The sequence below is a fragment of the Miniopterus schreibersii genome, assembly GCF_964146895.1.
Source record: "Miniopterus schreibersii genome assembly, chromosome: 4".
In the NCBI taxonomy this organism is placed as follows: Eukaryota; Metazoa; Chordata; class Mammalia; order Chiroptera; family Miniopteridae; genus Miniopterus; species Miniopterus schreibersii.
Window position 1 is genome coordinate 86925911 of NC_138105.1, and position 26627 is coordinate 86952537.

The following is a 26627-nucleotide window of genomic DNA, read 5'->3' on the forward strand; positions in this document are numbered from 1 at the left end:
AGGCTAAGCAGCATGAGCTTATTACTTTAAGCATCCTCATAAGGCCCGGGCTCAAGCTTATATATCCGGCCGCGTGACCTCCAGAATAAATTCAGCGCAGCTGGGGGGCCAAGGAGGCCGCCTGCCAACTCCATGGGCACAGGCTGTGGTTTCTGGTTCCATCGGACACTCACAAGAACTCCACCCCAACTTGGACACAGTGTCAAGCTCAAACTGGGACAGCCTGCAGAAATGGTCCATAGTTAAGGCATACTCTCCATGTCTTTCCTGTGATATTATAGGAAATGCACACGACTAAGAAATTTTTTAGTTGCATTCTCTTTGACCTTGAGATCTGAAACGAATGCAAATTCTTCCTTTCCCGCTAGTGCCACCTTACCTCTTCCTCCCCACAGTCGCATTCTTCCCCATCTTCCAGGTACCCGTTTCCACATCTCCGGCCTCCATACAGCCTCCTGGTGTCTGGAATGTTGGAGAGACACATCCCACCACCTGACTGCAAATACCTGTCCAGCTCCCTCCTGTTGCATCCATTGAACACTTTGGGAAAAGGGTCCCTAGAAGAGAATAAGGTTGGAGTTGGTTGGGGGTCTGAGCATCGAGCAGCCAGAACAGCTCTCAATCCTGCTGCCCACTGGGCTGATGGCACCTGGATGGACTCAGACCCCCAATTCTCCCATGCACACACATTCTGCCCCCTTAGAACATCACCGATATATTAACTTACATGTCTTTTTAAGAATTAAGAAATATTAACTACCCCATCATGTTTTCCCCCTCCTTCCGCACAGAGGAAGTATCTGAGAATCAGAAGCAATAATTTCTTTCCCCTTATGAAGGGGCTGCAATAAATAAAGGGTTATGAGTGTTACAACCGGTCTCTAGAGCCTTAGAACTGAATAAAATACCAGCCAAACCAAACTTTTCCTGAAGCTGACATTAGATAGAGATTTTCTATGGACAGAGGACAGGCCCAAAAGGGCCACGATCATGGGTTTAATTTTGTTGCTGGGCCAGTGATCTGATCTCCGTACTAGGGATACAGGCAGTGCTCCAAATTCAACCAGCCAACTTGCAAATGCATAGTCTTTATCACAAGGGTATGAAAGGTCCTGGCTCCTGATGCTGGGAGAAACAATTAAAAGTCATACATTCCCCAGGAGCAGGTCAGTACTACCATTTGGGTCTATAAAAGAAGAGTTATCCTGATCCCAACTAAAGGTTAAACCAACTAAACCAACTAAAGGTTAAAGACTAGAGGGTTTCTTTCAGTTACCAGCTATATCACAAGGAACCTGCTACTAGCTGTTAAACTACTAAAATTCATTAGTAGTTTAAAAACAAACTGGAGTAGTAATTAATATAACTCTCAGCTGTTTGTCTACCAACATGCTTTTCAGACTGGGAAAGAACACCATGGACTTAGCCAGGAGCTCCTGGGATGTGAGCAGGGCCCATGGAGTTGTGTCCTGCACGCTGACGTTATCCTGTGTGTGGCAGCTGAGAAGGGACTGGCCACTGAGGCTCCAAAGAAGCTGCGTTTTCTCCTGGAGACACTGACACACCGTTTCTTTAAGAAGATAAGCAGGTCCTAACGGTTTGGGGTGGGAGGAACACAAGCTCCCACCACGGTGCCTTCCAAGGAGTAACTCAGGTCCTGGGGGAGCCCAATGTTCTCTGCTGAGTGAGTCCAGACGCCAAACATCGGTCCTTTGAATAAACGCCAGGGAGCTTCAGCTGCCTTGTCCTTGCCCCTCATGGTAAGCACAGCCTATAAATTCCCTGAGGGCTCATTGTGGGGAGCATAGGTGCCCCTCTTTCTTTCCCTTGTTCAGGAGGCTACACCAACCCTTTCAATCAAGCCTGGGAAGCAAGAGCACTCATCAAACCCCCTCAGCAGAGAGGAACTAAGAATTGTGACTGTTATCAAAGCTAGGTCCTCATCAAAAATTCATGCAGAGAAAAAGACACATGTAGTCAGGCTAATTTTGCAGCTGAAGACCTCAGACTTAAAATTAAGCCTATCTAGGGATCCACCGGCACCAAACCTCCTGCTAGAAGCCCGGAGCCCCCTGCATGCCTTTGCTTGCCCTGCCCTCTTCCCATTCCTCTGTCCTCAAAAGCACAGTTCTGTCCAAGGTCTAACAGAGGCTCCCCGCGGCCAGCTGAGGCGAGCAGCCGGTGGCACTGGCCTTGCGTGCCCTGCCCTCTGCCCCGCCCTCCCCTTCCTGCCTGACTCACCCGGTGGCGGCTGCCATGATGCACCCACCATCGGCCTCGCTGACGTGGCAACAACCTTTGGAATCGTGGCTCATACCGAAGTTGTGGCCCATCTCGTGGGCCACGGTGGCAGCCACGCCAATGCAGTTCTCAGAGTGGTCCTGCACAGGGAGAGAGTTCAGGTCAAGAGGAGAGCTGCCCTCAACCCCAACCCCGCCTTTTCTCTGGCTGCGCTCGCAGCTTGATAAAAAACCCATGCTTCCAACTACGGGCTGTGTCTGCCGATAGCATGGGCTGGATAGAGGATGGGCAGAGATGATAGCAGGCTCCTTGATGTCCACTTCCCAGGTCAGAAATGGAGACAATGTCATTTAATAAGCAGTCACAAAGTCGGAAGGAGGCAGTGATGTCCTAACCATGGCTTTGGAACAGGCTCTTGTTCCATAATGTTATACAGGACATAAAACCCAGAATTAAAAAAATTCATGTTATCTTATTATGATCCTGGTTTGGAATATCTGAGACCTAGTGACGTATCAATGTGATTACTTCCAGGTTTTCCTGAGCTTGAAAATTGGGGATGAACTACAATCCATGAAAATCCACCCCCGGGTACCTACATCTCTTATCGCTGACTTCGTTTTACACAACTGCTCTTTGTGATGTCAAAGCTTTTCTTTTTTCGGCAATAATAAATATAAAATTGTTTCTGACAGGATCGCCTCCCATCTTGTGAGGAGCTTTCCTGCCTTCTGCAACATCCATACATCAGCTGAGACTCACCATGTTGACTCCTCCAGACTGGTACACGGAGCACATGGCCATGAGGGGGGCCAGGCCGATGGTGACGCCCTGGAAAGGGACGCCCCTGCAGAAGGGAAGGAGAGAGGGTGACCAGGGAGGGGAATGAGAGGGCTGTTTCTTGATGTGCCCAAGCAGGTGGCAGTCATGGTGTCCTAGGCCCCATGGTCTCCCAGACCATTCCCAAGGGGAGAGGACCTGGCATTACAGGCCAGCTGGACAGATTCCAGGTGGCTGCGCCTCTCACTTCCTCTCACCTGCTCTCTCACTGCTCTAGAAAAACAGAAAGAGAGAGTGAAAGGTTGCTTTGTCCCACAATATGCCCATAGCCTCATTCCCTGGAAGGAAATGGGGCAGGGCTTGCAAAGCTGCATCCCATTCCTGCTGCACAGGAAAAGGTCAGAGGGAGGGGTGAGGCAAGAATGGCACAGAGTCTGACGCTGAAGTGACTCATGTCTACTTCCGCCAGCTGCGGGGGTCCCATGCCACAGCCCTGGCTCGGGGGTACGTGCATGTGTAGGGCAGGTAGGGGGAATTCGGGGCAGCAGCTGTCAGGGGCTGATGCTTCATTCCTACATCACTCGGGGCCAAGGAAACAGATGTGCCTCCTCAGAAGCCCCACAAACTGCAGCTGGGTGCAAGGATGGCCTGTTGTTTCCGCCCTTGTTTTGCAATTGTGACCCTAATCTGCCAGCAGCCACGCTCCATTCCCCCAGTTTAATTCATCCCTCTCTCAGCTGCACACATCCAGGGCAGGGGCCATGGAATAACTAAAACCCGCTGTTTTCGTGCATGCTGCAAACACTTCATTTGTTTAAAGGATCTATACGGAAATTCAGCGCGTGGTGCCTCTCTATCTCCGTGCTATCTTCTTATCTAGACACTGCTATCTTTGAGAGCTGAGGCTATCTGGTTTATTTTGGGGTCATTAGAACTTAGCATCGAATCTGAAACACAGTGGGTGCTTAATAAATGTTTGATGAGGTCCAGGCAGACTCTTCTTCAGAGAAACAATACTCAAAGGAGTCACGCAAAAGATATGCAGATATACATGAGGTCCTACTGGTTCTCTTACAGACTTAGACAGGAAGTTCAACTGGAAACCTAGATTCAAGGTCCTGCCCAAAGCAGGACACCAGGTTCCCAAAGTTCAGGCCAAAAGTCTTGGTAACCAGACTCTTCCTGGGTGAACGTACTCATTGCCCAGATTTTTGGTACAGCTATTTCCTGGGTCTTTTTATTAATTTTAAAGTAAAATTTAAAAATTCTTAAATAAGCTTTTTGTTTAAAAACTGCTAAATAACTTCTAATAACGTCTAAAAAACTCACAGTTTAAAGAGGAAACCAAAACTGAAGTGATAAACCACTTAGCAAGGACACTGAAGTTTTATATTTAAAAACCAATGGGATATGCCAGGCCTTTTAAAAAGAGTAAACAAAATAAACTGATGAACAACATACATATAGAGACACGGAAACATGGAATAGTCTGACAAAACTCAGAGGAAAGGCAGAGGTGGGGAAGTGGGGGGGGGTTAATCAAAGAACCTATATGCATTTAAGTATAACCCACAGACACAGACAATAGTGTGGGGAAGGCCTGCGGGGGCGGGTTCGGGGTAGAGGGGGTCAATGGGGGGAAAAAGGGACATCTGTAAACCTTTCAACAATAAAGATAAATTTAAAATAAAAAAAATAAAAGAGGAAACAGGTTTAAATAATTATTTATTCAGAAAGGTATTTAGGCAACAGAAGAAAAGTGGTTTTACTATGTATGCGCCTTCTGTTGTAACTGCCTCAGAATACCTTTGGAAGTCAACACTAATAAATACCAGATAATCACCCCAGGGGACTGTCACATGCCACCATGATGGGGGCATCAGTGACTTCTCTTTTTCTCTCTGAGATGGAAGAAACTCCCAACACAATCCTCACCCCACTACTCCCTTCAGTGTCTCCCTCCTACCAAACACACAGTCCCTGCACTATCTGCTACTTTGACTGGTCCTGGGCAGTCAGCTCTGAGCCCCTAGGAAGGAAGTCAAGGGCAACCCAGGGAACCCTCTCCCTCTCCTCCTCGCCTGTGCCTGCTTCGTGAGATTAGCCCTGGACTAGAACAAAGCGCCAGGATGGAGATGAACCCCTTAGAAAGTCTGTTTCCAAGCTGCCCATGACTAAGTCAGTCACTTCCCAAAAACACACCGAATGTTTCAGACCCTCAACTGAGTATGTGTAGGTCTAATTTTGTCATCTAGATTGTAATGGGGTTGCTATGACTCAGGCTTTTTAATATTTTCCAGCGTGTGCTAGGTACAGAGCACATGTCTGAGGAATTCTTGATTACCTGGACCAGAGAGTCAAAGTGACCAAGTGCAACCAACACTCGGCATCGGGAAAGGAAGCGGCAGACAGAGCACGCGCTGGGGGCAGAGGCTCTGCAGCCAAGGCCAGGCGACGCATATGGAAAAAAGAAAGAGGCTACTTACGTGATTAACTGTGCATTGTCGTGCTTCTTCTGAACGAGCAGCTTGCGCCTCCAACGGAGAAATGACCAGAGGGTAGAGTACGGGTTCCCCGAAATTTCACACATATCCCCATGAGTCCACACTTCCAAGCCCACGAGAGCAATGCGAATGTTAAAGGGTCGGTAAAACTGGAACAGAAAAGCCACAGCATCATCTTCACCTGCCAGTGCTATGAAGGAACTTATGAATCTCAGGTGGCTAAATAGTATTCCCCTGTATGGATGTACCCAATTGTATATGGATATTTTATTGTAAGATGTCTCCACTCATTTTGGAAGTAAGTGTGTATAAATGATCTACGAGTAGGTAGATATGCTTACTCTCAAAAGTTTCCTTCCCCATTACTAGAGGTGTTCAGCTTTCGTCAAGGACACCACAAAGAGGCTGTAAGCATTAGACTGCAAAAGTCCCAAAGATTTGGAAATTCTATAAATGAGACCTGACTTTCAGGATCCTTAAAGCTACAACTCTATCTGACCTTTATGATATGCTGTATCTTTCATGTCATATACATATAACAGGATGAGAGCCTTTTTTAAAGCTAACTATTGGAAAGCGTGGGTGTAAGGAATTCTTTGACTGGTATACCCTAGAGACTCCTGAGGCAGTGGCTTTTAAAAAAAAAGTTGCATGTAAATCTAGATCACATGAGCAAGGAGATGCCATTTTATCCAAAAGTGGATGACTTTGGGCAGGTAGTGCCCCAGCTAAAAGTAACAATTGGAGCACTTTCTGTGTACTAAGCACTGACGCTTAGTGTTAAGTACCTTGCCCAAAGTCTCAGCAGAAAAACGGTGGAGCCAGGATTAAAGCCAAAACGACCAGATCTCAGAGCCTACACATGACCCTACACTGCTTAAGTTTGGGCATTTTTATATCCACTTGCTTCCAAGAAATTGTGGTGTGAGAAGGGCTCCAGATTCAGCAAAACATCAGTTGATCTTAACAGAAATTTTGATTTTCCTGTTTTGTGCCAGGTCAATCATTACAGAAAATTAAAGGTTTGGATTCCAAGTTGAACTGGCTTCACTAGGGAGCTTCTTAAAGACTTAAACTTGGCTCTTTCAGGGCTAAGGAAAAGCATTTTAGATTGGCTTCATGATTCAGCAAATTAATGCAGTTCATTCCAGGTTTAGTTCAACAACAGTTCAGTTCAAATAGCTGGGTCAGCGAGCCTCAGAGAAGTAGGTTAGCCTCCCAGGCAGGAATGATGAACATCAGCTGCTGAGGAGAAAGCCCAGGCTGCTCCACAGAATGGACCAGCTAGCCAGCCAGGCGGGCTTCGAGGATGGACTGGGCTTTGCTCATGGCTCTCTTCTCCTTTCATGTTTCATCAGTGCCCTTGGTTCTGTCACCTGGACCAGCTGGACAGTTCACAAAGGGCAGACCCAGCCAAGTCTCCCACCTGCCGTGTATCCAGAACAATAGCTGTCACCTCCAGAACAATAGATGTCATGCGGGTGATAACAGAGTCTGCCTCCTGTATATTCCCCAGGGAATCAAGCTAAGTTTTTTTCCAGATGTTGAGTGTTTGGGTTGTAGGATCATTTAGATGTTATTGTTGAGTGAGTTGAGAGCTAGAGACCGTGGACTGTGTCCCTGGAGTCTTTCCTTCCAAGAAATGCCAGTGTTTGACTTTCACCAGTCATTGAAGACTGACGGGAATTTCCAGAGCCATCTTGGGCACAACAAAAACATATGGCATAGGCCTTCCCACCTGATGATGTCAGAACACTACCAAATTTGCTTGTAAATCCCCCCCCAAAATATTTAAGTTCTCTTCTCTATACTCTAGGGTTTAGGAAAAAATAATTTCTCCTTTTGACCTGGGACTCATGAATCCCTAGGAGACCCAGAGTTAAAGGTTCAGAAGTTCTGAGTGGCCTGGAATTGTACAATGTTCTTAGAGTCTCAAAGAGACCTGTGACCCAAAACATATTAAAATCTACATTTTTTAAAACTACTGCTAGCCTATTAAGAGGCTAGATTACCTGTTTACTGCATTTTGCACTATAAAAAATACAAAAAAAGTATTTAGAAACCAAAGTATTTCCGTGTCCCAGACCAGCCTGTTCTAGCAAAATTCAAGAACTTGGTTATTTCCTGAGAGCACGTTTAAAAGTCCTCTCTAGGAAAGTTAACCATCTGCGCGGTCTTTCTGAGACAGGAAATCATTTTAGAACCACTTCACAGGTGGAGACTATACAGATTGGTCCCAAAACAACCACTCAGTTTTTAGCATTCGGTCCTTTCCCTTCCTGACCTACCTCAGTTCTCTCCTAAGTCAGAGAGTTACTGGGCTTTGTCCCTGGAAGGAACTTAAAGGAACCTTCAAGCATTCTTAAACTAAGCTTCTCCATGTCCTCGGTTCCCTGGGAGCCACTGCAGGGACGGAGGTAAGGGGTCAGAGGACAACGATCTCTGTCCTCACCCCGCTTTGGCCTGGCGCAGTCTGTGTCATCTGACCTTTTCACTACACTGTTCTGTACCGGTTTCAGCCTATTAATAACCAGTGTTATACAGCTGGACCACCCCTGTGGTTCTTATTATGATTGCAATACTCCCTACAGCAATAACCATCAGGGTTTATTACTTACAAGACCTGGAAATTACACCGCACACCTGGGGCCACACAGCAAGGTGGGGGGTGGGGGTGGGGGAGAGAGAGCAGGCCAGGGTTCTGCTTTTACCGGGGTAAAGGGTGAGGACCCAGGTTTTTGAGGACTCGCTCTTTACTGGTGAATTTAAAACACAGAGTGGGAATTTAAAGCCCAGGAAAAAACAAAAACAAGTAGCCCAAATGGTCTCTTATCTAAATCAACCAAGATCTCTAAAACAAAGGCGCCTCAGTGGAGGGAGGTGGTGGCAAGAGAGCCCCACTTTGAAGTGAATTCCTGGGCAATCAAAGCTTAAGCCAGCCACTTGCATTACAAAAAGAAGAAAATAAACCATGTCAGAGTTTATGCTACATGGACAGTGGCATAGGATTTCATTTTTAAAAAGATGCCACCAGAAAAAGAAAAATAATCCAAAGCCATTGATTTAGGCCAACCCCTCTATTTTGTAAATTCAAAACAAAACAAAACTTCGAGCCAAAGAAGATGAGTCACTTGGCTAAGGGCACATAGTTGAGCTTCGTGAAGATCACCAGAGCCTCTGAGGCATTGCTATTCCCTCTCAGGGACTGGCTGGGCCAGGCATCCATCACGAGGCAGCTCAGGTGCCATGTGGTCTCCTGTGCTCTGAGGTGCTGGCACCTTTCCCAGAAAGTACACACCTGGTCTCACCTTATCAACATAATTGGCGATCTCAATGAGCTTGTGTTTGGTGGCATCTGGGTCTCGTCCATTCTTCTGAAACTAAATGGGACAAGCAGAAGTAGGTAAGACCCCAGGACCTCTCTCATAATCCTTCCTGTGCTCATTACTTGTCTTTCAATTAGTTCTTACTTTCTTCCATCTTCTACGAGCAGTCATTTTTATACGGTTATCCCCCCCCGCCCTACACACACACATACATGTACATGTACATGCACACGCACACACACACGCACAGTGTCAGCTCAGCGAGAGCAGAGCCCGGATCACATCCGTCTTGGTACCCCACCCACCAGCTCGATGCCAAGCACAGGGTAGGCATGCAGCAGTTGCGTAGCGCATCGAGTTCTCCTTCTCCAGCCCTCGAAGTCAACCTTGTTCTGTCCTCCAAAGTAGAAGGCCTCCTGCAAACTCCCACTGTGCCTTTCCCAACCGATCCTCGCCTTGCTCATCACCCCAACACAAAGCCACCAACACAGGGATTTCAACAGGCCTCCCTACATGTGATCAATCAGCAGGGTCAAATTGTTGCTGACCGCCTGCTGTGTGCAAGGCATTGTACTTGGCTCTAGGTGTGAGATCCTGGTACTAGCCTGGAGGAGCTTCAATTAAAACAGAGAGAGGGCCAGAAATAATGGCAATGGCAGACTCTGTATTTAAGGAGTTGTATATAACTGAAACGGACTGAGAAAACATGGACAGAAATAAATGCAATACGAGGCCTCATGATCGATACAAAATGGGTGCTGGTGTTGAGGACCCTAAGACCTTGGCTTTGTCTGACACGTCACTCAGATCGCCTGGCAGTGTCTTCTACGGTGAGAAGGATTCTGAGACCGTGGAGCTCGGCAGGGAAGAGAGCTGTGCTCGATTAGAAATGCCTGCCACGGGTACCAGGGAGAGGACATTTCAGTATGTAGCCTCATATTTATCCTTCCTGTTTCAAAAGAATAGATCTCTTTCAGCTGCAATAATGAAGGAGGGCTTCACAGGGTAAAGACAAAATTTGCTTACAGTTGACCTAACTTTGCAAGTGATGGGCATGTCCTGTCCACTCTCACTGTTACATAGAACCTGGGTATCTATCTGATTTACTTTGGGTATACATATATATGTTACTTCAATTCCAAACCTTCCTGCCCTTCCTCCACCCCATCCAGCAAGAATATCCAAACAGGAAACAAAAACGACAGCCAGATAAAACTCCCTGGGATACTGGGTGTGATGGGGTGTGTCTGCCATAATACAGGGGAGAAAACCACCCTTTACTATTCTTCCACTGCACTTGGACTTGCCTGAGTTTCCTTTGCACTCATCAGAACTGTCAACAACCTCACTTTCACCATTGCTTTCTAAGAGTTCAATGCAATGTCAGGCATTGCGACTCAGACCTTTACAAGGTGTTAATCCTGAAGTTTCTCATTATAGAGTCATCTCATTTCTAAATCGGTCTCACTGCACAGAAAGTGTTGCAGGATTTAGTGAGTATTTATTATAAAACCCGAGTCATATTTATTGCCTTTCAAATATATTACTCCTATCTTTAAGCAACTGCCTGAAACCACCACAGTCTAAGGAATGTACCATGTCGTATAGAAGAGTCCAAGCAGGAGTTAGCAAACTTCTTCTTAAATGGACAGACTGTAAATATTTTAGGCTTTGCAGCCATACTGTCTCCTCTGCCATTATAGCTCAAAAGCAGCCGTGGACAATACATGCAGCAGTAGGCATGGAAGTGTCCTGGTAAAACTCTATTTATAAAAATATGGTGGGCTGGATTTGACCACGGGCTATAGCTTGCAGACCCCCGATCTAAAGAAAGGGCTGTCTCAACCTGATACTTTCTAGGGTGACGGAGGAAGTAAAGCACAGTGTATCACCTGGCACCAACTGCCTCGCATCCGTCTGCATCATGAAAGTTCCTGGCACTCCTGTTTTACGGCTGTCCTGCCCCCTCCGACAACATCCCACCTTGCCGTCCCTCTCCTGGATTTCCCATTTCACCTGAGGAAGTGACCTGAGGCCCACCCAGGCGCTCCCACCCAGGCCCAGGGAGTGAGCAGCTGCGTGGCCATTTTCACTGCTGACAGTCCTCTCTCTCTAGGCAGCAACGCCATCCCTGTCTCTGCTCCCTGTGCACAGCCCAGAGGAGGAGCCTGGCCTGTCCAAGCACCAGGCTGTAAATCACAGTAGGGCAGCCCTCCCCCTCCGTCTTCCCATCCTTTCAGATGAATTAATTGGCAGGAATACATTTCTGCCTGCAGAGGATGAGAGGCTGCTTGAAGGGGGAGTGGGGGAGAGGCGGTGAGGGGGAGGGATTTGTGAGCCTGAGAACCAGCCTGGCCTCCGTATCCCCGCTCCAGCCCTCCCATGACTCATTCAAAGCCCAGGACCCTGAGAAATAGGCAAGTTCCCGGTCCCCAGGCAGAAGGAGTCCTGCCTGAAGGCACTCCCCTCGGAAACAGAATGAGGGCTCTAAGGCAACACCATAGTCCTGAAGCACCTGGAGCAGTCAGTTGTCCTTGTGGGGGTTTTCTGTGACCCTGGAGGTCAGGAGGCTGAAGATACCCAATCCTTTCCCTGCCCCTGCTTCCCTGGCTTCCACAGACTGACATGTAGTGGGGTGTAAAACCCTGCCCCAAGATTCCACTGGGGAGAGTGCTGGGCTGAAGGGAAGGGTCACCCCACATTACAATAGAGCGGCTGTGTTTCTGTATGCTTAACTACTGGGGTCCCAGGAGCTTTCATCTGTTGCTGGGAAAAAAAAGGGGTTCAAGAACACTGTACTAGATGATCTTAGATGCAAAGTTGAAATGGAAAAATTTCCTGGAGTCAGAAGAGTTCAGCTCTTCCAGCAACTCTCCCGCAAGGGGCCAACAAGGGTTACCTCCTCCCGTGCCATGGAGCCTTGGCACTTGGCACCAACGGCCTCACATTCCGCCTGCATCATGAAAGTTCTTTGCACTCCTGAGACAAACCGGAGCGGGGATGAGTCCTGTCCTCAGGGGAGCCCAGGCGAGTGTGCTCAGTTCCGCATGACTTTCTATGCCCAGAAGATGTGCTTAGCTATGTGGTTGAGTCGCTACATAAAGTGAGAACTGGAGGTAAAGTATGGCTAATTTAGGCAAACATGGGCTCTGGGGCTTGAATCCATTCTTTAGGTGTCAGCTTCAACGTCACCGCCTTGGAGAAGCTTCCCCCAATTTCCAAACCCACCAGTTGGATCCCTCATTGTCTGCGCTTCTAATTCTCTATAATGAAACATTTCAGCAGTTATCACACTTGGGACTAGTGTGCAGTTGTAAGCCCTGTGGTATCGGGGGCAGGTCTGCCTATATATCCTGGGGCCAAGTACTCTGCTTGGCACATAACAGAGAATCGAGAAATCAATGGTGAATAAATGAAATGAGGGGGAGAGAGAGAGAGAGATGAGGGGTCATCAAATCTTAGAAGTCAGGGCCTGCGAGAATCTGATTAATTTGAGGAACATGGAATTAAAGGCCAAACAGCCATTCCTTTAGGTCAGTAGTTCTCAAACTTGCCTGTGTATCAGAATCACCCAGAGGGCTTGTCAGAACCTGGACTGCTGGACTCCAGTCCCACAGCTTAGGATTCAGTAGTTCTGGGGTACAGTCCAAGAATGTGCATTTTCACAAGTTCCCGGGTGCTACTAACACTACTGGTCCTGGGACCACATTTTGGGGACCACAGCTTCAGGTTTTCACTGAGCAACAACCTGATTATAAAAGTGGACCCATACATGGGCAAGAAAATTGTATTAAGTCAGAGGATTCAGAATACGTGTATTATCTGTGCAAAAACACCTGTTTTTTAAATTTCTATAGAGAATTCATAGATTCCCCAAGAATAAGCACCAAAATCTAGAAGTCTTCAGACCTGGTCTAAGAAACGTTAATCCAAATAACGCAGGTTGTACTGATTTTTTAATCTGATTAATGTGTTAGGCTAGAAGAGGCTCTTCCTTGCTTTTTTCCCAACCATGTTTAAAATAGCAAAGAGAGCCCTTGGTCAGATTTAAGGTCAAAATCACATGACAACGGGACAAAGACGACTGCTCCAGCATTCCTCTGGAGCAGTTCGAAGCGTGGGATGGGAGCTACCAAGAGAGCGGTTCTTCTGCTAAAAGCCGTTGCCTCCCCCTTACCTCTGCGTAATCAGCCACGAGGTAAAGCTCCACGTACTTCATGGAGTTAAAATCTTCCCTTTTCATCTGAGAAGGAGAGACAAGCAGATCAGAGCTGTAGAAATGGTGCCTTGGCCTCACTTCAGAAAACTCCTAAGCAGTGCTGCTAGTTTAATTCTGTGCTTGGGCACCCGGGCCAGCTCCCGCTGTGGTCGCCACCACCCTCACTGCACCCTCCGCCTGCCGTCTTGGTCACTGGCAGGTGCTCGGGGACACTGGTCCTGTCCTTTAGCCTCAAAAAGCAGTGAGCTGGGTGGACTGGCTGGAGCAGGATGAACAGAGGCCAACATTCTGTGCGGGATCATGCTGACATCAAGATCCTCAAAACCGTTTAAGCCACACACACCTCTACTGTCGGTATAGACACAAGCAGTTAAGGGGCTATTCCAAAAAGGGACGTATAGGTTCTTCCCCCCCTCACATTTTGAAGTTTCTGAAATTATCATCTCAGAGTATTTTAAAAGTAACAGTGTTTTCCCCAAAGCGCTATTCTATCAAATACAAGGTAACCCACAGTCAACGATGACTCAGAATGAAAGAAAATGCTAACAACTCCTTCTTAGCCATCTCCCTTTAATTCAGAATTACTCCTGGGTCCTCCGAGGGAACAAGCCTATCCCAAGGTGGACTCCGGCACTGAGAACTCACCCGGCGAGGTGGTTTCTTGATCTGGTTTGTAAACTGAAGGCCCCAGTCCCTGCTGGTGTTGCCGGAGTGCTCGAACCCACAGCTCCCTGGGGGCAGCTTGAGGTGTTCCGATCTGTAAATAAGGTGCTGGCCCGCACTCTCGGGGATGGGCTCGATGATGTAGCTGAGGTTGCTGCTCACCACAATCAGTCCTCTGTCGGTAGGATAGACAGAATCTCTGGTTAAAGATTACGGCCCTGGAAAAGTCCCTTGCTCAGGACTCAGTTTCCCCCATATGCAAAATGACATAGTTGGTTGTGATCATTCGTTTTTTGGTTTTTTTTAATGAATCCTCACCAGAGGGTTTGATTTTTAGAGAGAGTGGAAGGGAGGGAGGTAGGAAGGGGGAGAAAGAGAGAGAAACATCAATGTGAGAGGGACACATGGGCTGGTTGCCTCCTGAAGTGTCCCGCCGATCCAACCTGCAACCCAGGTACGTGCCCCCAACAGAGAATAGAACCTGTGACCCTTCGGTGCGCCGGCTGACCCTCTAACCGCTGTGCCACACCGGCCAGGGCTGATCTTGGTTCTTAACCTTCTCATGGAGTTATCCGCCCTTTGCTGAGAAGCTGATGCCAGCTCAGACTTCCTCTCCAGAGAAACGCACGTGTATGTAAATGTGTACACAACTGCAGGCACTCAAAGCTTAGCGCAGAGCAGCTCAAAGGTTCTAGGAGGCTGCACCAGGGACGGCTAACAAATGACGGTAAGACCAGGATTCAGAAAAGCTTCCCGAACCCAAACGTGGCATATGATGAGTCACAGGTGGAAACTTTACAGACTCAGAAAGAGATGATATGCGGAGCAGAGAAAGGACACTGGTCTGGGGGTGTGGAGAACTTGTGAAATGTTCTTCAACAAACCTCTTAAATCATTCTGAACCTCAGTTTCCCCGTGTGTAAATGCAAATGATAATTCACTAACTCATGAGGACTCTTAGGATGATTAAATGGGATGACAAGTGTCGTTGTCCTTGGAAACCAAAGCTGGAGGCATCACCGATGTGGCATTCCTACCAGCCCCGACTTCCCCGTGTCAGCAAGGCAGCTCTTTGGTCAAGTGACACCCACCCCCAAGATGTGTGACTTACTTTCTCTTGGTTATAGATACCAGCGCTGAACACAGAATAAAGACGTGTTTGTTCATTATATTCACTTACCGAGCCCTTACTCTAGACGTAATCCCTGTCCTCGGGTAATTCACAGCCCACTGGGGGACAGACATTCATTCCGCAAATATTTCCTGAGCTACTGCTATGGGCCAGGCATCGTGCTAGCTGCTGGAGATGGAGTAGTGAGCAAGACAGACAAAGTGCCTGCCCTCGTGGAGCCCGAAGTCTGAACATGGGAATAAATCACTACAGTGCATAACAGAGACAGCTAAAGGTTTCGTCACCCAACACCCGTGCGTTGGACGCAGCTGCCTGAAGGGTTGCAGCAGTGAGGTGAGACAGCTCGCTACGACTTACCCATCACTATCGCAAATCATCAATGGAAAGGTGAGTAGGGGCCCATGTGGCAGGTATTTGCATCCTTGATACAGTGAGGTGAGCAGTGAGATGAATACAAGAGAATGTACCCAGGGCTCTGGGGCAGGAAGAAGCCCAGCAGTGAGTCCCAGGGGCCCCACCAGCATTTCATGTGCTCCAAAATGCACCCAGAAAATTCACAAGTTAACTTATCTCCACATCAGTCTCTGCCACTCCAAATTGAAAGGACCTCTCTCTCTAGCTGTCTGGGCTTCCAGCCCCACCCCAAGCTCCTCAGGACTTCTACCCAGGGCTGGCCCTTTGGGGAGAGCCTGTGATGCTCTCAGGAAAGACAACGCCAGGCTCTGATCGGCAGCAGCCCTTCCTGGAACCCATGCCTGGCTGACCTCATTCCGGTGCTGGGGAGCCTGGCAGCTTCCAAGCTGCCTCGCCCAGGCTGACACAGCGGTCCTAGAGCAGTCCTGCAGCTGCCCATTGGCAGGACACCCAAGGTGCTCCCTGGGCAGCTGGGTGTGGAAATGGGGCGAAGAGCAAGGGTCACATCCGCTCCCGAATCCAGACAGGAAAGGCACAGGGCAGAGCTGCTGCGGGCATCCTGTTACCAAACTATCTCTCACCTCAGCCGACCAAGGCCCTTCCCATCACCTCATTTTCCTCAATGGTTATGAACTCTTTGCAAACACAGACGGCTTGACCACAAACCAGCTAATGGTTTTGTGTGCATCAGGCTGTGGCTGTGGAGATAACACCCAGTGAATGGAAAGTTCCACGTGGGGACTGGGGAAAGTTCCAGTGTAGGTGACTGGGCATCATTTGAATAGGCCTCTGGGCAAAACAGGACGGAGACCATGCCAAAGTGTAGTGCAGGGTGAATAGTAATAATCATGGTAACTATAAATGACTGAGCCTTTGCTGTGGACCAGGCACTGTGCTGAGTATTTCACTATTCACAGCAGCTTCCATGATCCTTACAAATATTATCCTCATTGTTTCAAATGAGAAAACTAAGGCTCAGTGAGGTTAATTAACCGACCCAAATTCACACAGGTAGTAAGGACCTCAGCAGCCTGGTTCCAGGTCCCACGACCTTAACCGTGACCTCACATGCCTTTGTCACAATTGTCCTGTAGACTGGGTCAGAAAGGTATCCCCAGGTGGCTACAAATGATGGGCACCAGCAACCCTCCTCTGTGGGGTAATTGGCCATTACTCAACTGGCCTGTCTGAAGACCCCACTGTTCTTATTTCATTCCCACCTCAGCACTATGAGGCACCACCAGGGGTCCCATTTTATAGATGAGGAAACTGATAACCAAAGAGATTAAACAACAAGCTCTCGTGAGTCTCTGGCGCCAAAGATTCAAGGTCTGGTAGACTCTGAATACCATGCCCTTAACCTCTATGCTGTGTCTCCGTCACTGAGTTCCAAACCTATGGCTTAGAGATTGCTAGATCAGAGCTACATATTAGAATATTCTACAGCATGCATTACAAATACAGAGGCAGGAGACTTGGATTCTATTGGCCTGGGTATCGGCACGCTTAACAAGTCCCACAGAAATGCCTCGCACAGCCACAGTCAGGAATTGTGTCTGGAGCCCAGGCTGTGCAGCAGGAGCCCACCCCTGCACAAGCCCCTAGAAATTCTGTTTCAGGGAGTGGGCAGATGACAATTCAAGAAACACAGGCTCAGAAGGACACTGGAAGTCTTCCCAGCAATAGGACTCTGTGGCCCTCCCCTCATCCCCCCCCACTGTGGCCCCTGGTGACTCACCCTATGTCACAGTGCCAATCCTCCCAGACTGCCTGGGGATGGGGGAGAAGCTGGCACAAGTTCCAGCACTTCACAGTGAACCCCAGCTTTGAGAGTGGAAGCATTTCTGAGAATTTAGTTCCTGGGGCCCTGCCCCGTGACCACCCCCAAGTCCTGCTAGCTGCCCTCCTGTGAACACTCACCAGTTGTTTATCCTTCTAGCAGCCTCAGTTGATCTAATTTGCTAAATATAAGCTCTGGCAGAGCGTCACCAGGGGCATAGGAGGGGGCCCCAGGAGGCTGGGTGGCCAGGACACTCACAAGCTATTCTCCACTCTGCTCTCCATCCAATTTGCCATGGTTAAGAGCTTGATACAAATGAAATTGCACAGAGGAACCCTGGCCGGGCAGGTGATTCAGGTTTAACCCCTGTATGACTGCAGGACTGGTCCACATGCATCCTTCAAGGAACTAGGCAAGACTGCATCCTGAGAATGTGTCCACTCAGAGCTAAACACAGGGGATACCCCCTGACTCCCTACATGCAGAGCAGCCCTAAGAGGTAATCGCCCTGTTACCCTTCCTTCCTCCCCTCTTAACCTCAATTTGCCTCCAAGTGAGAAGAAGTTACAGGGAGCTTCAAAGGCAGTCCAGAAGAGAGGAAAGAAGGCAGACAGGTGACATGCTCCTGGGGTGGCACATGTGGAGAGCATGGCCTGGGGGTGAGGCACGCCTGGATTCGAACTCTGGCTCTGCTGTCTACTAGCTGAGTGGTAAATCACTCAGCAAGGCTGCCCACCTCCCAGGGTTGCTATGATAACTGACGGAAGTAATAGGCAATGTTTACTAACAATCAAAGTAACATTAAATAGAACAGCGTATATTATACATCAGAGAGGGTACAAAGTACTTTATTCAATAGCCATTCAGCACATATGTACTGAGAACCTACTATGTGCCAGGAACTGTTCTAGGCTGGGAATGCAGCATGATAGGAAAAAAAGGTCCCTGCTCTCAAGCAGGTTGCACTCATCACCCAATGATGTCACTATTGTTCCCATTTTACAGGTGAGAAAAATTGAGGCTGGAAAACTGAAGCAAACTGTCAGGTTTTGACCCAGGAATTGTCTGATTTCAGAGCCTACACCTGTCACAGTACTCCCCTATGAGGGCCTACTCTGAGCCTGACACAGAGGTAGCACTCATCCATCTTCGTAAGGAAGGACAGGTATTCAAAGGGGAAAGGGCCTTGCCACTCCTTGGCAAAGGGGCAGACAGGTATAGATTGGCTCTCGTATACGGACCACCTCCTTCTGTCCCAGGAGCCCACCTCCCTGAGATTCTGCCCACTCTCTCTGCAGCACAGAATTTCCAACGCTAAAGGGTCCTTTATGTGGTCTGGTCTTCCCTCCTTTTCAGATGAGAGGAACCAAAGCCCAGAGAAAAAGGAATTTGCCTGAGGTCACCGAGTGAGTTACTACTAGTGCAAGGGGCAGATCCCGGGGTTTCCCGACCAGGTTTATTACTTGTGGTGGGGCCCTGACACTACCTCCAAGCCCCCTCCCCAGGATGCAGCAGCCTCCTGCCCCATGGGCACCATCTACATAACTGAGTAAGGACCACGGGAGGCACCAGCCCCACCAAGACAAAGACAAAGAGAACATGAAACAGGGGGAGGAAAGCTCAGGGATCACAGGACCTAGGTCACAAACTCAGGTCCCTTGACTCTAAATTCTGAGTTCCTTCCAGGCTCTTGTAGTTGAAAGGGTGAACAGAATAGAGAACTTTCACTATTTTGGCTATACACTTCTAAATTGTTTGAATGTATAACACACTAGCTATGTAATGGTAATTTTCTTTTAAGATATGTCTTCATTGATTTCAGAGAGAGGAAGGGAGAGGGGGAGAGAGAGAGAGAAACATCAATGATGAGAGTCATTGGTCGGCTGTCTCCTGCACACGCCCTCTACTGGGGATTGAGCCCGAAAGCCGGGCATGTGCCCTGAATGGTAATCAAACTGAGATCTCCTGGATCCTAGGTCGACACTCAACCGCTGAGCCACACCAGCTGGGCTATAACGATAATTTTTAATAAGCAATTTCTTTAAAAATAAACTCATCAATCAGATTTTTTTTTAAATGTTTTTACTGCAATCAATACCTCTCCTGATGACAGACAGTGAGCTAGGGACACACGCACACACACAGTGTCTCCCATATTCCACAAGTTCAATCAAGAACACCTGAGCCAAATGCTGTCTAGACCTCTTCACAAATAATCAGTGCTTTTTACATTTCTACTTTGTGTTAGTTTGCCAAGCATCTGTGCATGTGAGAAGTCCTGTAGACATTTAGAGGATGAGTCTTTCATCGAGACAGACTTGAGGGGTATGGACAGCTGACATCCCTAACGAAACGGTGAGCCACATCTTTTTACTGCTGTAGTTTATAAGTATCCATAGCTGCCACTCAATTCTCAAAGGGGTCATTGGCCCAAATAAGATGACAAAGCACTGTTACATATCTATGCTCTTTTTTTGCAAGGAATATTTCTAACAGGATACACAAGACACTGATAACAATGGCCACCTCCAGGGAGGGGAGATTCTGTAAATCTGGGGTAAGAGACCTATCTTTAGTGTACATTCTTGTGCTATTTAAATTTCTTTTTATTATGATCATGTAGTACTTCTTCAATTAAAGTAGTTAAAGAACTGCTTTGGAGAGAAGAGGGGGCCTAGCCACCATCTAGAAACTTAGCTGAATTCCTCTGCATCTGTATCATCAGCCTGAAGACTTCACTAGGTATAAGTTCTACCTATTTTCACCAATCACAGGAGCGTGTTTCCAGGAGAAGCACATTTGCTAAAAAGATTTTCCACTGAGACATTGCTTTGGGGGTGGGGGGGAGACTCGAGCGTTACATGGGTCTGAAGGCTGCAGCTGCTGCAGCTGCTCCTTCTCCAGAGTCCGAATGGAGCCATCTGGCTCAAGTCTCCGGCTCTTAAATCAGTCAAGTCCACAGACACCCTTGGTTGTTTAAGGTGTGTAGAGTGAGACGGCTGGGAAAGGAAGGCGGGTGGACCCCACCAGAGGGAAGCATGCAAAACAGAAACACATGGACGGCTCACCCGGTTTCCCCTTGTCAGCCCGGCTGCAGGAATGATTTACAGGAGGCCAAGCCAAGTTCCCACCACCCCAGACCAAGGGGACAGAGGAGAGGCAGAGAGATGCAAGTCACACCTGCATGTCCCCTTTCCTGCTTCTTGGGAAAGATGGTTGTTTACTTACAGACTGCAGGTGGCCGTGGCTGGGCCTGTAAACACCACCAGGAGGCCAAGTGACTTGGCTCAACCAAGTCACTTGAGTGGGGGGACTGGAGGCCACTGTTACAGCCCAGCCAAAGCTTGTTTCCTGTCTAATTCCCTCTGGCCAGCTCACCGTGAAGCCTTATAGACGAGACATGGCCCAATTCATAAACAAACATGTGGGATCTGCAGCCTTGCATTTGCATGTTGGCCTGGGTAAATTTGAGCACAGTTTCACTGTTATAAAATGGCATAAGACAATCATAATCATGTATGCCTGTAGAGTGCTGTCGAGTGAACCTAGCGCATCTCATTCTCTACCATGCCTGACATCAATGCCCATTTTACAGATGAGCAAACTGAGGGCTCAGAAAACTACTTTCCAATTCCTGTCTTTCCTCTACCTGTATGGGACGTGGGCAGAGAGCAGGCACCCAATATTAATACGTTGAATAAAAGAAACAATTATTGAATGAATCAGATGACAGAGAAGAAGGGTACACAGTGGAAACACCTACTGGCTCATGAGAGGCAGTCCTGTGCGTATCTTCCCAATTCTGCCTTCAGGAACATCATGCTGACAGCTTTAAACTGGTCATGGTGGGAGTAGTTTTACCAGCATATTGGCAGATGCTACACATCAGGGCCTTTTCTTTTCTTTTTTTCATAGAGGCAATTTATCAAAATATTGGGTACAGGTATCACATTAAAACCCAGGCAATTAAAATACAGGATTTTCAGGTCATCTCTGTTCCAAAAGGAGGGGAGTGGTGGAAGGGACTAAATAAATGATATTACTTCAACATGCATGTATAGATCCTACCATATGCAAAGACTGGGGTAGGCTGGAGGAGGGAAACAGATGTGTGAGATACAATTTCTATTGTTGAGGAACGTACAGTCTCAGGGACAAACTGTAACGTGCACACAAATCACAGGGGGATCTTGGTAAAATGTAGATTATAACCCAGAAGGTCTGGGTGGGACCAGAGACACTGCATCTTGAACAAACTCCCAGGTGATGCCGCCCCTCTGCAGGCCACACCTAGGAAGCGAGGATCTAGGAGGTGACTGGGTGCTCCTATGTGACAGCCAGTTGTACACACTGGGTCTCTATCAACACTTCCAATCCTCATGACACTAGGAGCACATTCCCCTCATCCACATTTTACACATGAGACCATCGAGGCCCAAGGTCACCCAGCTGGCAAACGGCCACTGGCTCACACCCAGGGAGCCCGGCTCAGAGAATGAAGAGTCACTCTCTTTCCCAGGTGCCCCCCAGTGGAAACTTTTCAGTGAACTTTCTGTCCTCGCTTCTCCTCTCTCTTCCCGCCCTCTCTTTTCACTAGCTGCCCATTTCCTTTTTCACCGCCTACAAGTACTTCTACCAGAGAAGAACAGAGCAGAAGCAGAAATAAATGCTCACGCTCATCAGTTTCCAGCATGTGAGCCGCATCGTTTATTTCCCATGTTCTGATGCTTTGACATCTGCTCCCAGGGTTAGCCAATTCCTCGAGACAGTAAACAACTCGCCAGTGAGCATACCTTTCAAACGTGAATTTCACTCTCTGGGCCACTATCCCCCTGCCCTGTCCACCTCAGGCCAGGTGCCAGACAACTAGGGACAGCCCCTGAGCCCCAGATCCCACAGAAATTACTGAAACTGGCCAATCTCACGCCTTGCCTGTTCCTTCCTGCAGAAATCATAATAAAGACTCTTGCCACATCTCCCCCTCTCCCTCTGCCTTCCAACTGACCCCTGTGTTTCCTGTGCACCCTCCCCCTTGCCTCCCCGTACATGCAGGGCAGGCAGGTCCCCTCCTCTTGGGATCTTGAGTACAACAAACTGTCTCTTCAGTGGCAGTTGTCTCCTGCTCCGTTGGCTTCACCATACCTGGATATCACTAAAACATCAAGTTCCTCCCAAGCTCAGCCCTTCTCAGAACTGGCTTGCATACACTCTCAATGGACAGCTTCTCCAGGTCCCCTGCCCAAGGCCAGCCCTGCTTGTCTGGAAAATCCCATTCCTGGAGACAGTGCCTGGTGTCCCCCAGCACTGTCAGGGCCTCTTACCTCATTCCCCGGCAGGTGCTGAGCGTGACACTGGACTCTTCTGCCTTCCTCACCGTCCCGTGGTAAAAGCAGTGATCCTAGGAAGGAGAGAGGGGTGCTGAGGCCGAAGACACTGATGATAAGCACAGTCACGTTAATGTCTCGTGAAGGTCACAGATGATCACACATCTAGCCTAACCTTACAACCTGCAGAGAGCTTTCCAAGCCTCCACTTTATTTGATCCTGATCATAGTCCTGGGAGGCGAGACAGGGCAGATGTCACTATCCGCACTGAACAGATGAAGAAGCTGAGGCTCAGAGGAGCCAAGAGGTTTGCTGAAGGTCCCTCTGCTACCTGGAGAACCAGGATTTCAGAGCCAGTTCAGAGCTCTTTCCATGACAGGATGCTGGACACAGGAAACACTGGATTCTGAAGAGCCTGCCTCCCCACCAGAGCCACCTGTGACCCCCTATAGGGTTAAATAGCATCCCCCCAAATTCATGTCTACCCAGAACCTCAGAATGTGATTTGGAATATAGGGCCTTTACAAATGTAATTAAGTTAAGATGAAGTCGTACTGGACCAGTGTCCTTTTAAGAGGAGAGGACACAGACAGACAGACAGACACACACAGAGAAGCCCTGTGATAACAGAGGCAGAGATTAGGGTTACGAAGCTACAAGCCAAGGAGCACCAAGGATGGCCAGGGGCCATCAGAAGCTATGAAGAGGCAAGAAAGGATCCTTCCCTAGACTACAGAGGGACCTTGGCCCTGCCGACACCTTGATTTTGGACATCTAGCCTCCAGAACTATGAGAATACACTTCTGTTATTTTAAACCTCCAAGTTCATGGTACTTTGTTACAGCAGCGATAGGAAATGGGGACCCCAGCTTTTCTGCACCTCCTTTGAATCCCTCCGTGCCTGGATCAGATGAATTTGGCACCTACATCCACGGCCGCACTGAGGTCTGATGCTGCTCTCTGGGCGGTGCGGTCTTCCCAGCCTCGCTGGGACTATAAGCAGCTGTGGAGCACGGCTGTGTGCCAGGCCCCGGGCTAGGCCCCAGAGACACAACAATGAACAAACACACACAGCTCCGGCCTTCGTGGGACTTATGTTCTGGTGAGAGCCAATCTTAATTAAAAAGCCATACAGAGGTAAAATTACCCACCGTGAAGAGTGGCTTGAAATGAAGGTTGGAGATGCCAGCAGAGTGCTTTATAAGTAGGGTAACCTGAGCATTTAGGAGGCAAACCAGGACACTGCTGAGGGGGGTAAAGTGTGAAACCAGACAGAGGGCACAAATCAGGACCACCCCGGGCACAGCGAGGGGTGAAAACAAAGCACACATCCCTACAGGCTCCTTCCCAAAAGGTTAAGAGAGAGAAGGTAAAATTCCAGGGCACAGCCAGGTCCTGAACAGGTGTTAAAAGGATATCAAGTATGTAGCTGCAGGCATGGAGCTTCCTCCCCACTCCACCACAACACCCTGAGGCTGAGCAGGGCCAAACAGAAATCTCGGGCACTTGCCCGCAGACAGTCCAAGAGATCCATCAGCAGGACCGTACTTGCTTGTAGATGTTCCTTGGTCCCCAGCAGGCAGGAACCAGGAACGTGGCCTAGGTGACAGCTAACGCATCCTTATCATTACACTTAAGCATTCTGGCATGCCCAGGCCAGGTTAAAGGCAAGCCCCATACCGACCAGCTATGCAAACAGTTGCACAACCTGTCTCTGACCTCAAGGAGGTCTTCTGTCTTTGCCTCTGGGAAGGTTGTGAGAACAGGTACCTCGAGGGGTGAGTGCAGGGTACCCGGCCCGGGGCAGCCGGAAATAAACATTAATGATCTTTTGTCAAGGGCAGAATGTGGCCTCAAGGGAGTGAGAAGCCACAAAGGGGCTGAATCCTTGGCCTTAGCTATACCAATTCTTTGCCCTACCCAGCTGAACCATGCAGCCAGATCACAGCTCGCAGGCCAGGCAGGCACTCAACTCAGGGCCCCTCTCTGTCTGGTGCCCTTTCTCCTGCCCATAATCTGTTGCCGGCAGGGTGGCCCCTCTACGCTCAGGCAGTCAGGAGGAGGGACAGGAACAAGCCCCCTTTTTGCATCATACTCTCCTCATCTTGAAAGAAGTCAGATCCTGACCTTCAGTGGGGCACAAAGGAAAGCCACTGTACCAGGACTATCCCGCAGCGCCTGTGAAGGAAGGGAGGTGGGTACGACCCTCCTTCCAGCCAGGATTCCACCTGTTTTCAAATGCCGGCCTGTCCCATGGCTTCTCCACCTACCCCTGGGCTCTGGGACCTGGAGGCACATCGTCAAGTGTTCAAGTTCTAAACCTGATCCCTAGAACTCAGCAGCAAGGCCATGAACTCTAGCACCCAGGATCACTGGTGGGTGGAAGAGGGGGCTGGGCCTGTACGGGGTAAGTGGGGCTCACAGATATTGGAATGACGGAGAGTCAAGAAGTTCAGATACGTGGGTCAGTTTCGAAAACCCTGGTATCTCTACAAATAAAGAGAATTCAGATCCAGGGATGGGAGTGAAGAGTCCTTATGCCTCTTCCTACCTTTGCACTGATGCTGACAGTGCTCTCTGCCTGGGTGCTCTCTGAAACAGCATCCCAACCAACTTTTGTAACATGCCTTAAATTTCCAAAGGGCTTTCACACACATCATTGCAAGTATAATAACAATACCTGCCGTTCGGTGTTAGTTAAGCACCAACCTCCACCCAGCTTCTACTACTGGATAAGCAACTCACAGAGATTTAAAAAAAAATTCTGACCAAAGCCTTATGAGGTAGATATTATTCCCACTTTCAAACAAAGGGAAACTAAAGGTTGGAGAGGTTTTGTCATTCACAGGCCACACAGCAGAGTGGAGATTCAAACCCCAGCAGGCTGACTTCAGGCTCCATGCTCTGCCTCTCCCAGGAAAAGCAGACTCGGCAAAGTACATACCAGTTAATTTGTCAAAACTACTCTCTTCTAGCACCAAGAGAGGCTTGACGTCTAGTCTCTGAGCTTGCCATTGCCTGGTTATCTGAACTTCAGCATGCTACTTTTTCTCTTCTCTCAATTTCCTCATCTGTAAAATGTGGTGTTGGAAGAGATGTTTATAAGTTCCCATCAAATCAGTGATTCATCTTACCCTTCCATAGCCCTGAGAGTCAGATCTTAGCATATCCAGTTTTCAGAAGAAGAAACTCAACACTCTGTAGTCAAAAGGGTTATTTAGGGTCAAATAGCTAAAGCCAACACTCAAACCCTGGCTTCAGAGCCCAAACTGTAACTCTTTCGACTGGAACACATTCACAGACCCATTCCCCCAGTGATCTGACCCAGATTAGGGCTGTAGCCTACAGCCCAGATGAGTTTGATAAGGTTCCCAGAACTCCCCGCTGCCCCAGGCCAAGTTTGGTAGTAGAGCGTGGTCCTCAACAGTTGGGTCAAATGCAGCTGAATGGTTTATTCTAGAGTCTTCAGCTCCCAAATAAGAAAGCCAACTGGGAGCCCCATGGGGCTGGGGGGGGCTTTGCTGTCCAGTAGGAGGGGATGTAAGGAAACAATGACTTGTGCCATACTTGGGTCAACGAGACCTTCTAGGAAGGAGGGGCATTCTGGGAATGAGGGGCAATCTCTGCCTAATTCTGAGAGCACAGGGAACAAGTAACTGAACAGTCATGAAGTCATTGCATTCCTTCTCAGCTGCTCGGCCTGAGGGGGCTTTCATAGCAGGAAGCATGAGCTCACTGTAAATCTGTGCACTGAGGCTCATTCCTGAGCTGCTGGTATACCAGTGCAGGGCGCAATTCAGACGAGGGCACGCCTGTCCCTCCCCACCTCCCCAGAGGCAGAGAACAGGAATCTCAAGGAAGGAAGAAGTTTTGACCAAGGGGCATTGAAGAGCATGTGTGGACACACCACAGTGGGACGGCCTCCCCAGGGATGAAAAGACACAGCTGACTTGCCTGCTACCTGCTGCCACATGTCATGTGTCCCTTTTGCCCTTTAAGGGTGATCTGACCAAGTAATCTGAGTTGATAATGACTGATAGTGGCCTGCCTGCCCTGCAGTCTTCACGGCATACCTCCCATATCTACATGCCACTAACGTCCACTATGTCCTGCCCCAAAAGGTTCCTGCCAGAGTCCATCTTCCCTTCTCCTTCAGCCCATCTCATCAGCCCAGGGTCTGAGAAGGGTCACTGCAATCCATTTTCTCAACTTGGGCACTAGTGACATTTGGGGCTGAATAAAT

The 26627-nt window shown here is 48.6% G+C and overlaps 1 protein-coding gene across 2 annotated transcripts in view; it reads right to left on the reverse strand.

Moving 5' to 3' along the window:
• The window catches only part of ADAM19 (ADAM metallopeptidase domain 19), a 74952-nt gene that overhangs the window by 16487 nt on the left and 31838 nt on the right, over nucleotides 1-26627 (reverse strand). For both annotated transcript variants that reach the window (XR_013998752.1, XM_081136243.1), the window contains exons 5-12: nucleotides 22381-22457; nucleotides 13716-13908; nucleotides 13029-13094; nucleotides 8834-8905; nucleotides 5508-5674; nucleotides 3004-3088; nucleotides 2242-2381; nucleotides 380-557 (exon numbers count right to left, since the gene is read on the reverse strand). Coding sequence is in view for 1 of the 2 variants with exons in the window: in XM_081136243.1 (XP_080992369.1) it covers nucleotides 380-557; nucleotides 2242-2381; nucleotides 3004-3088; nucleotides 5508-5674; nucleotides 8834-8905; nucleotides 13029-13094; nucleotides 13716-13908; nucleotides 22381-22457 (978 nt within the window). In the remaining variant the exon portion in view is untranslated. The remainder of the gene's footprint in view (nucleotides 1-379; nucleotides 558-2241; nucleotides 2382-3003; nucleotides 3089-5507; nucleotides 5675-8833; nucleotides 8906-13028; nucleotides 13095-13715; nucleotides 13909-22380; nucleotides 22458-26627) is intronic.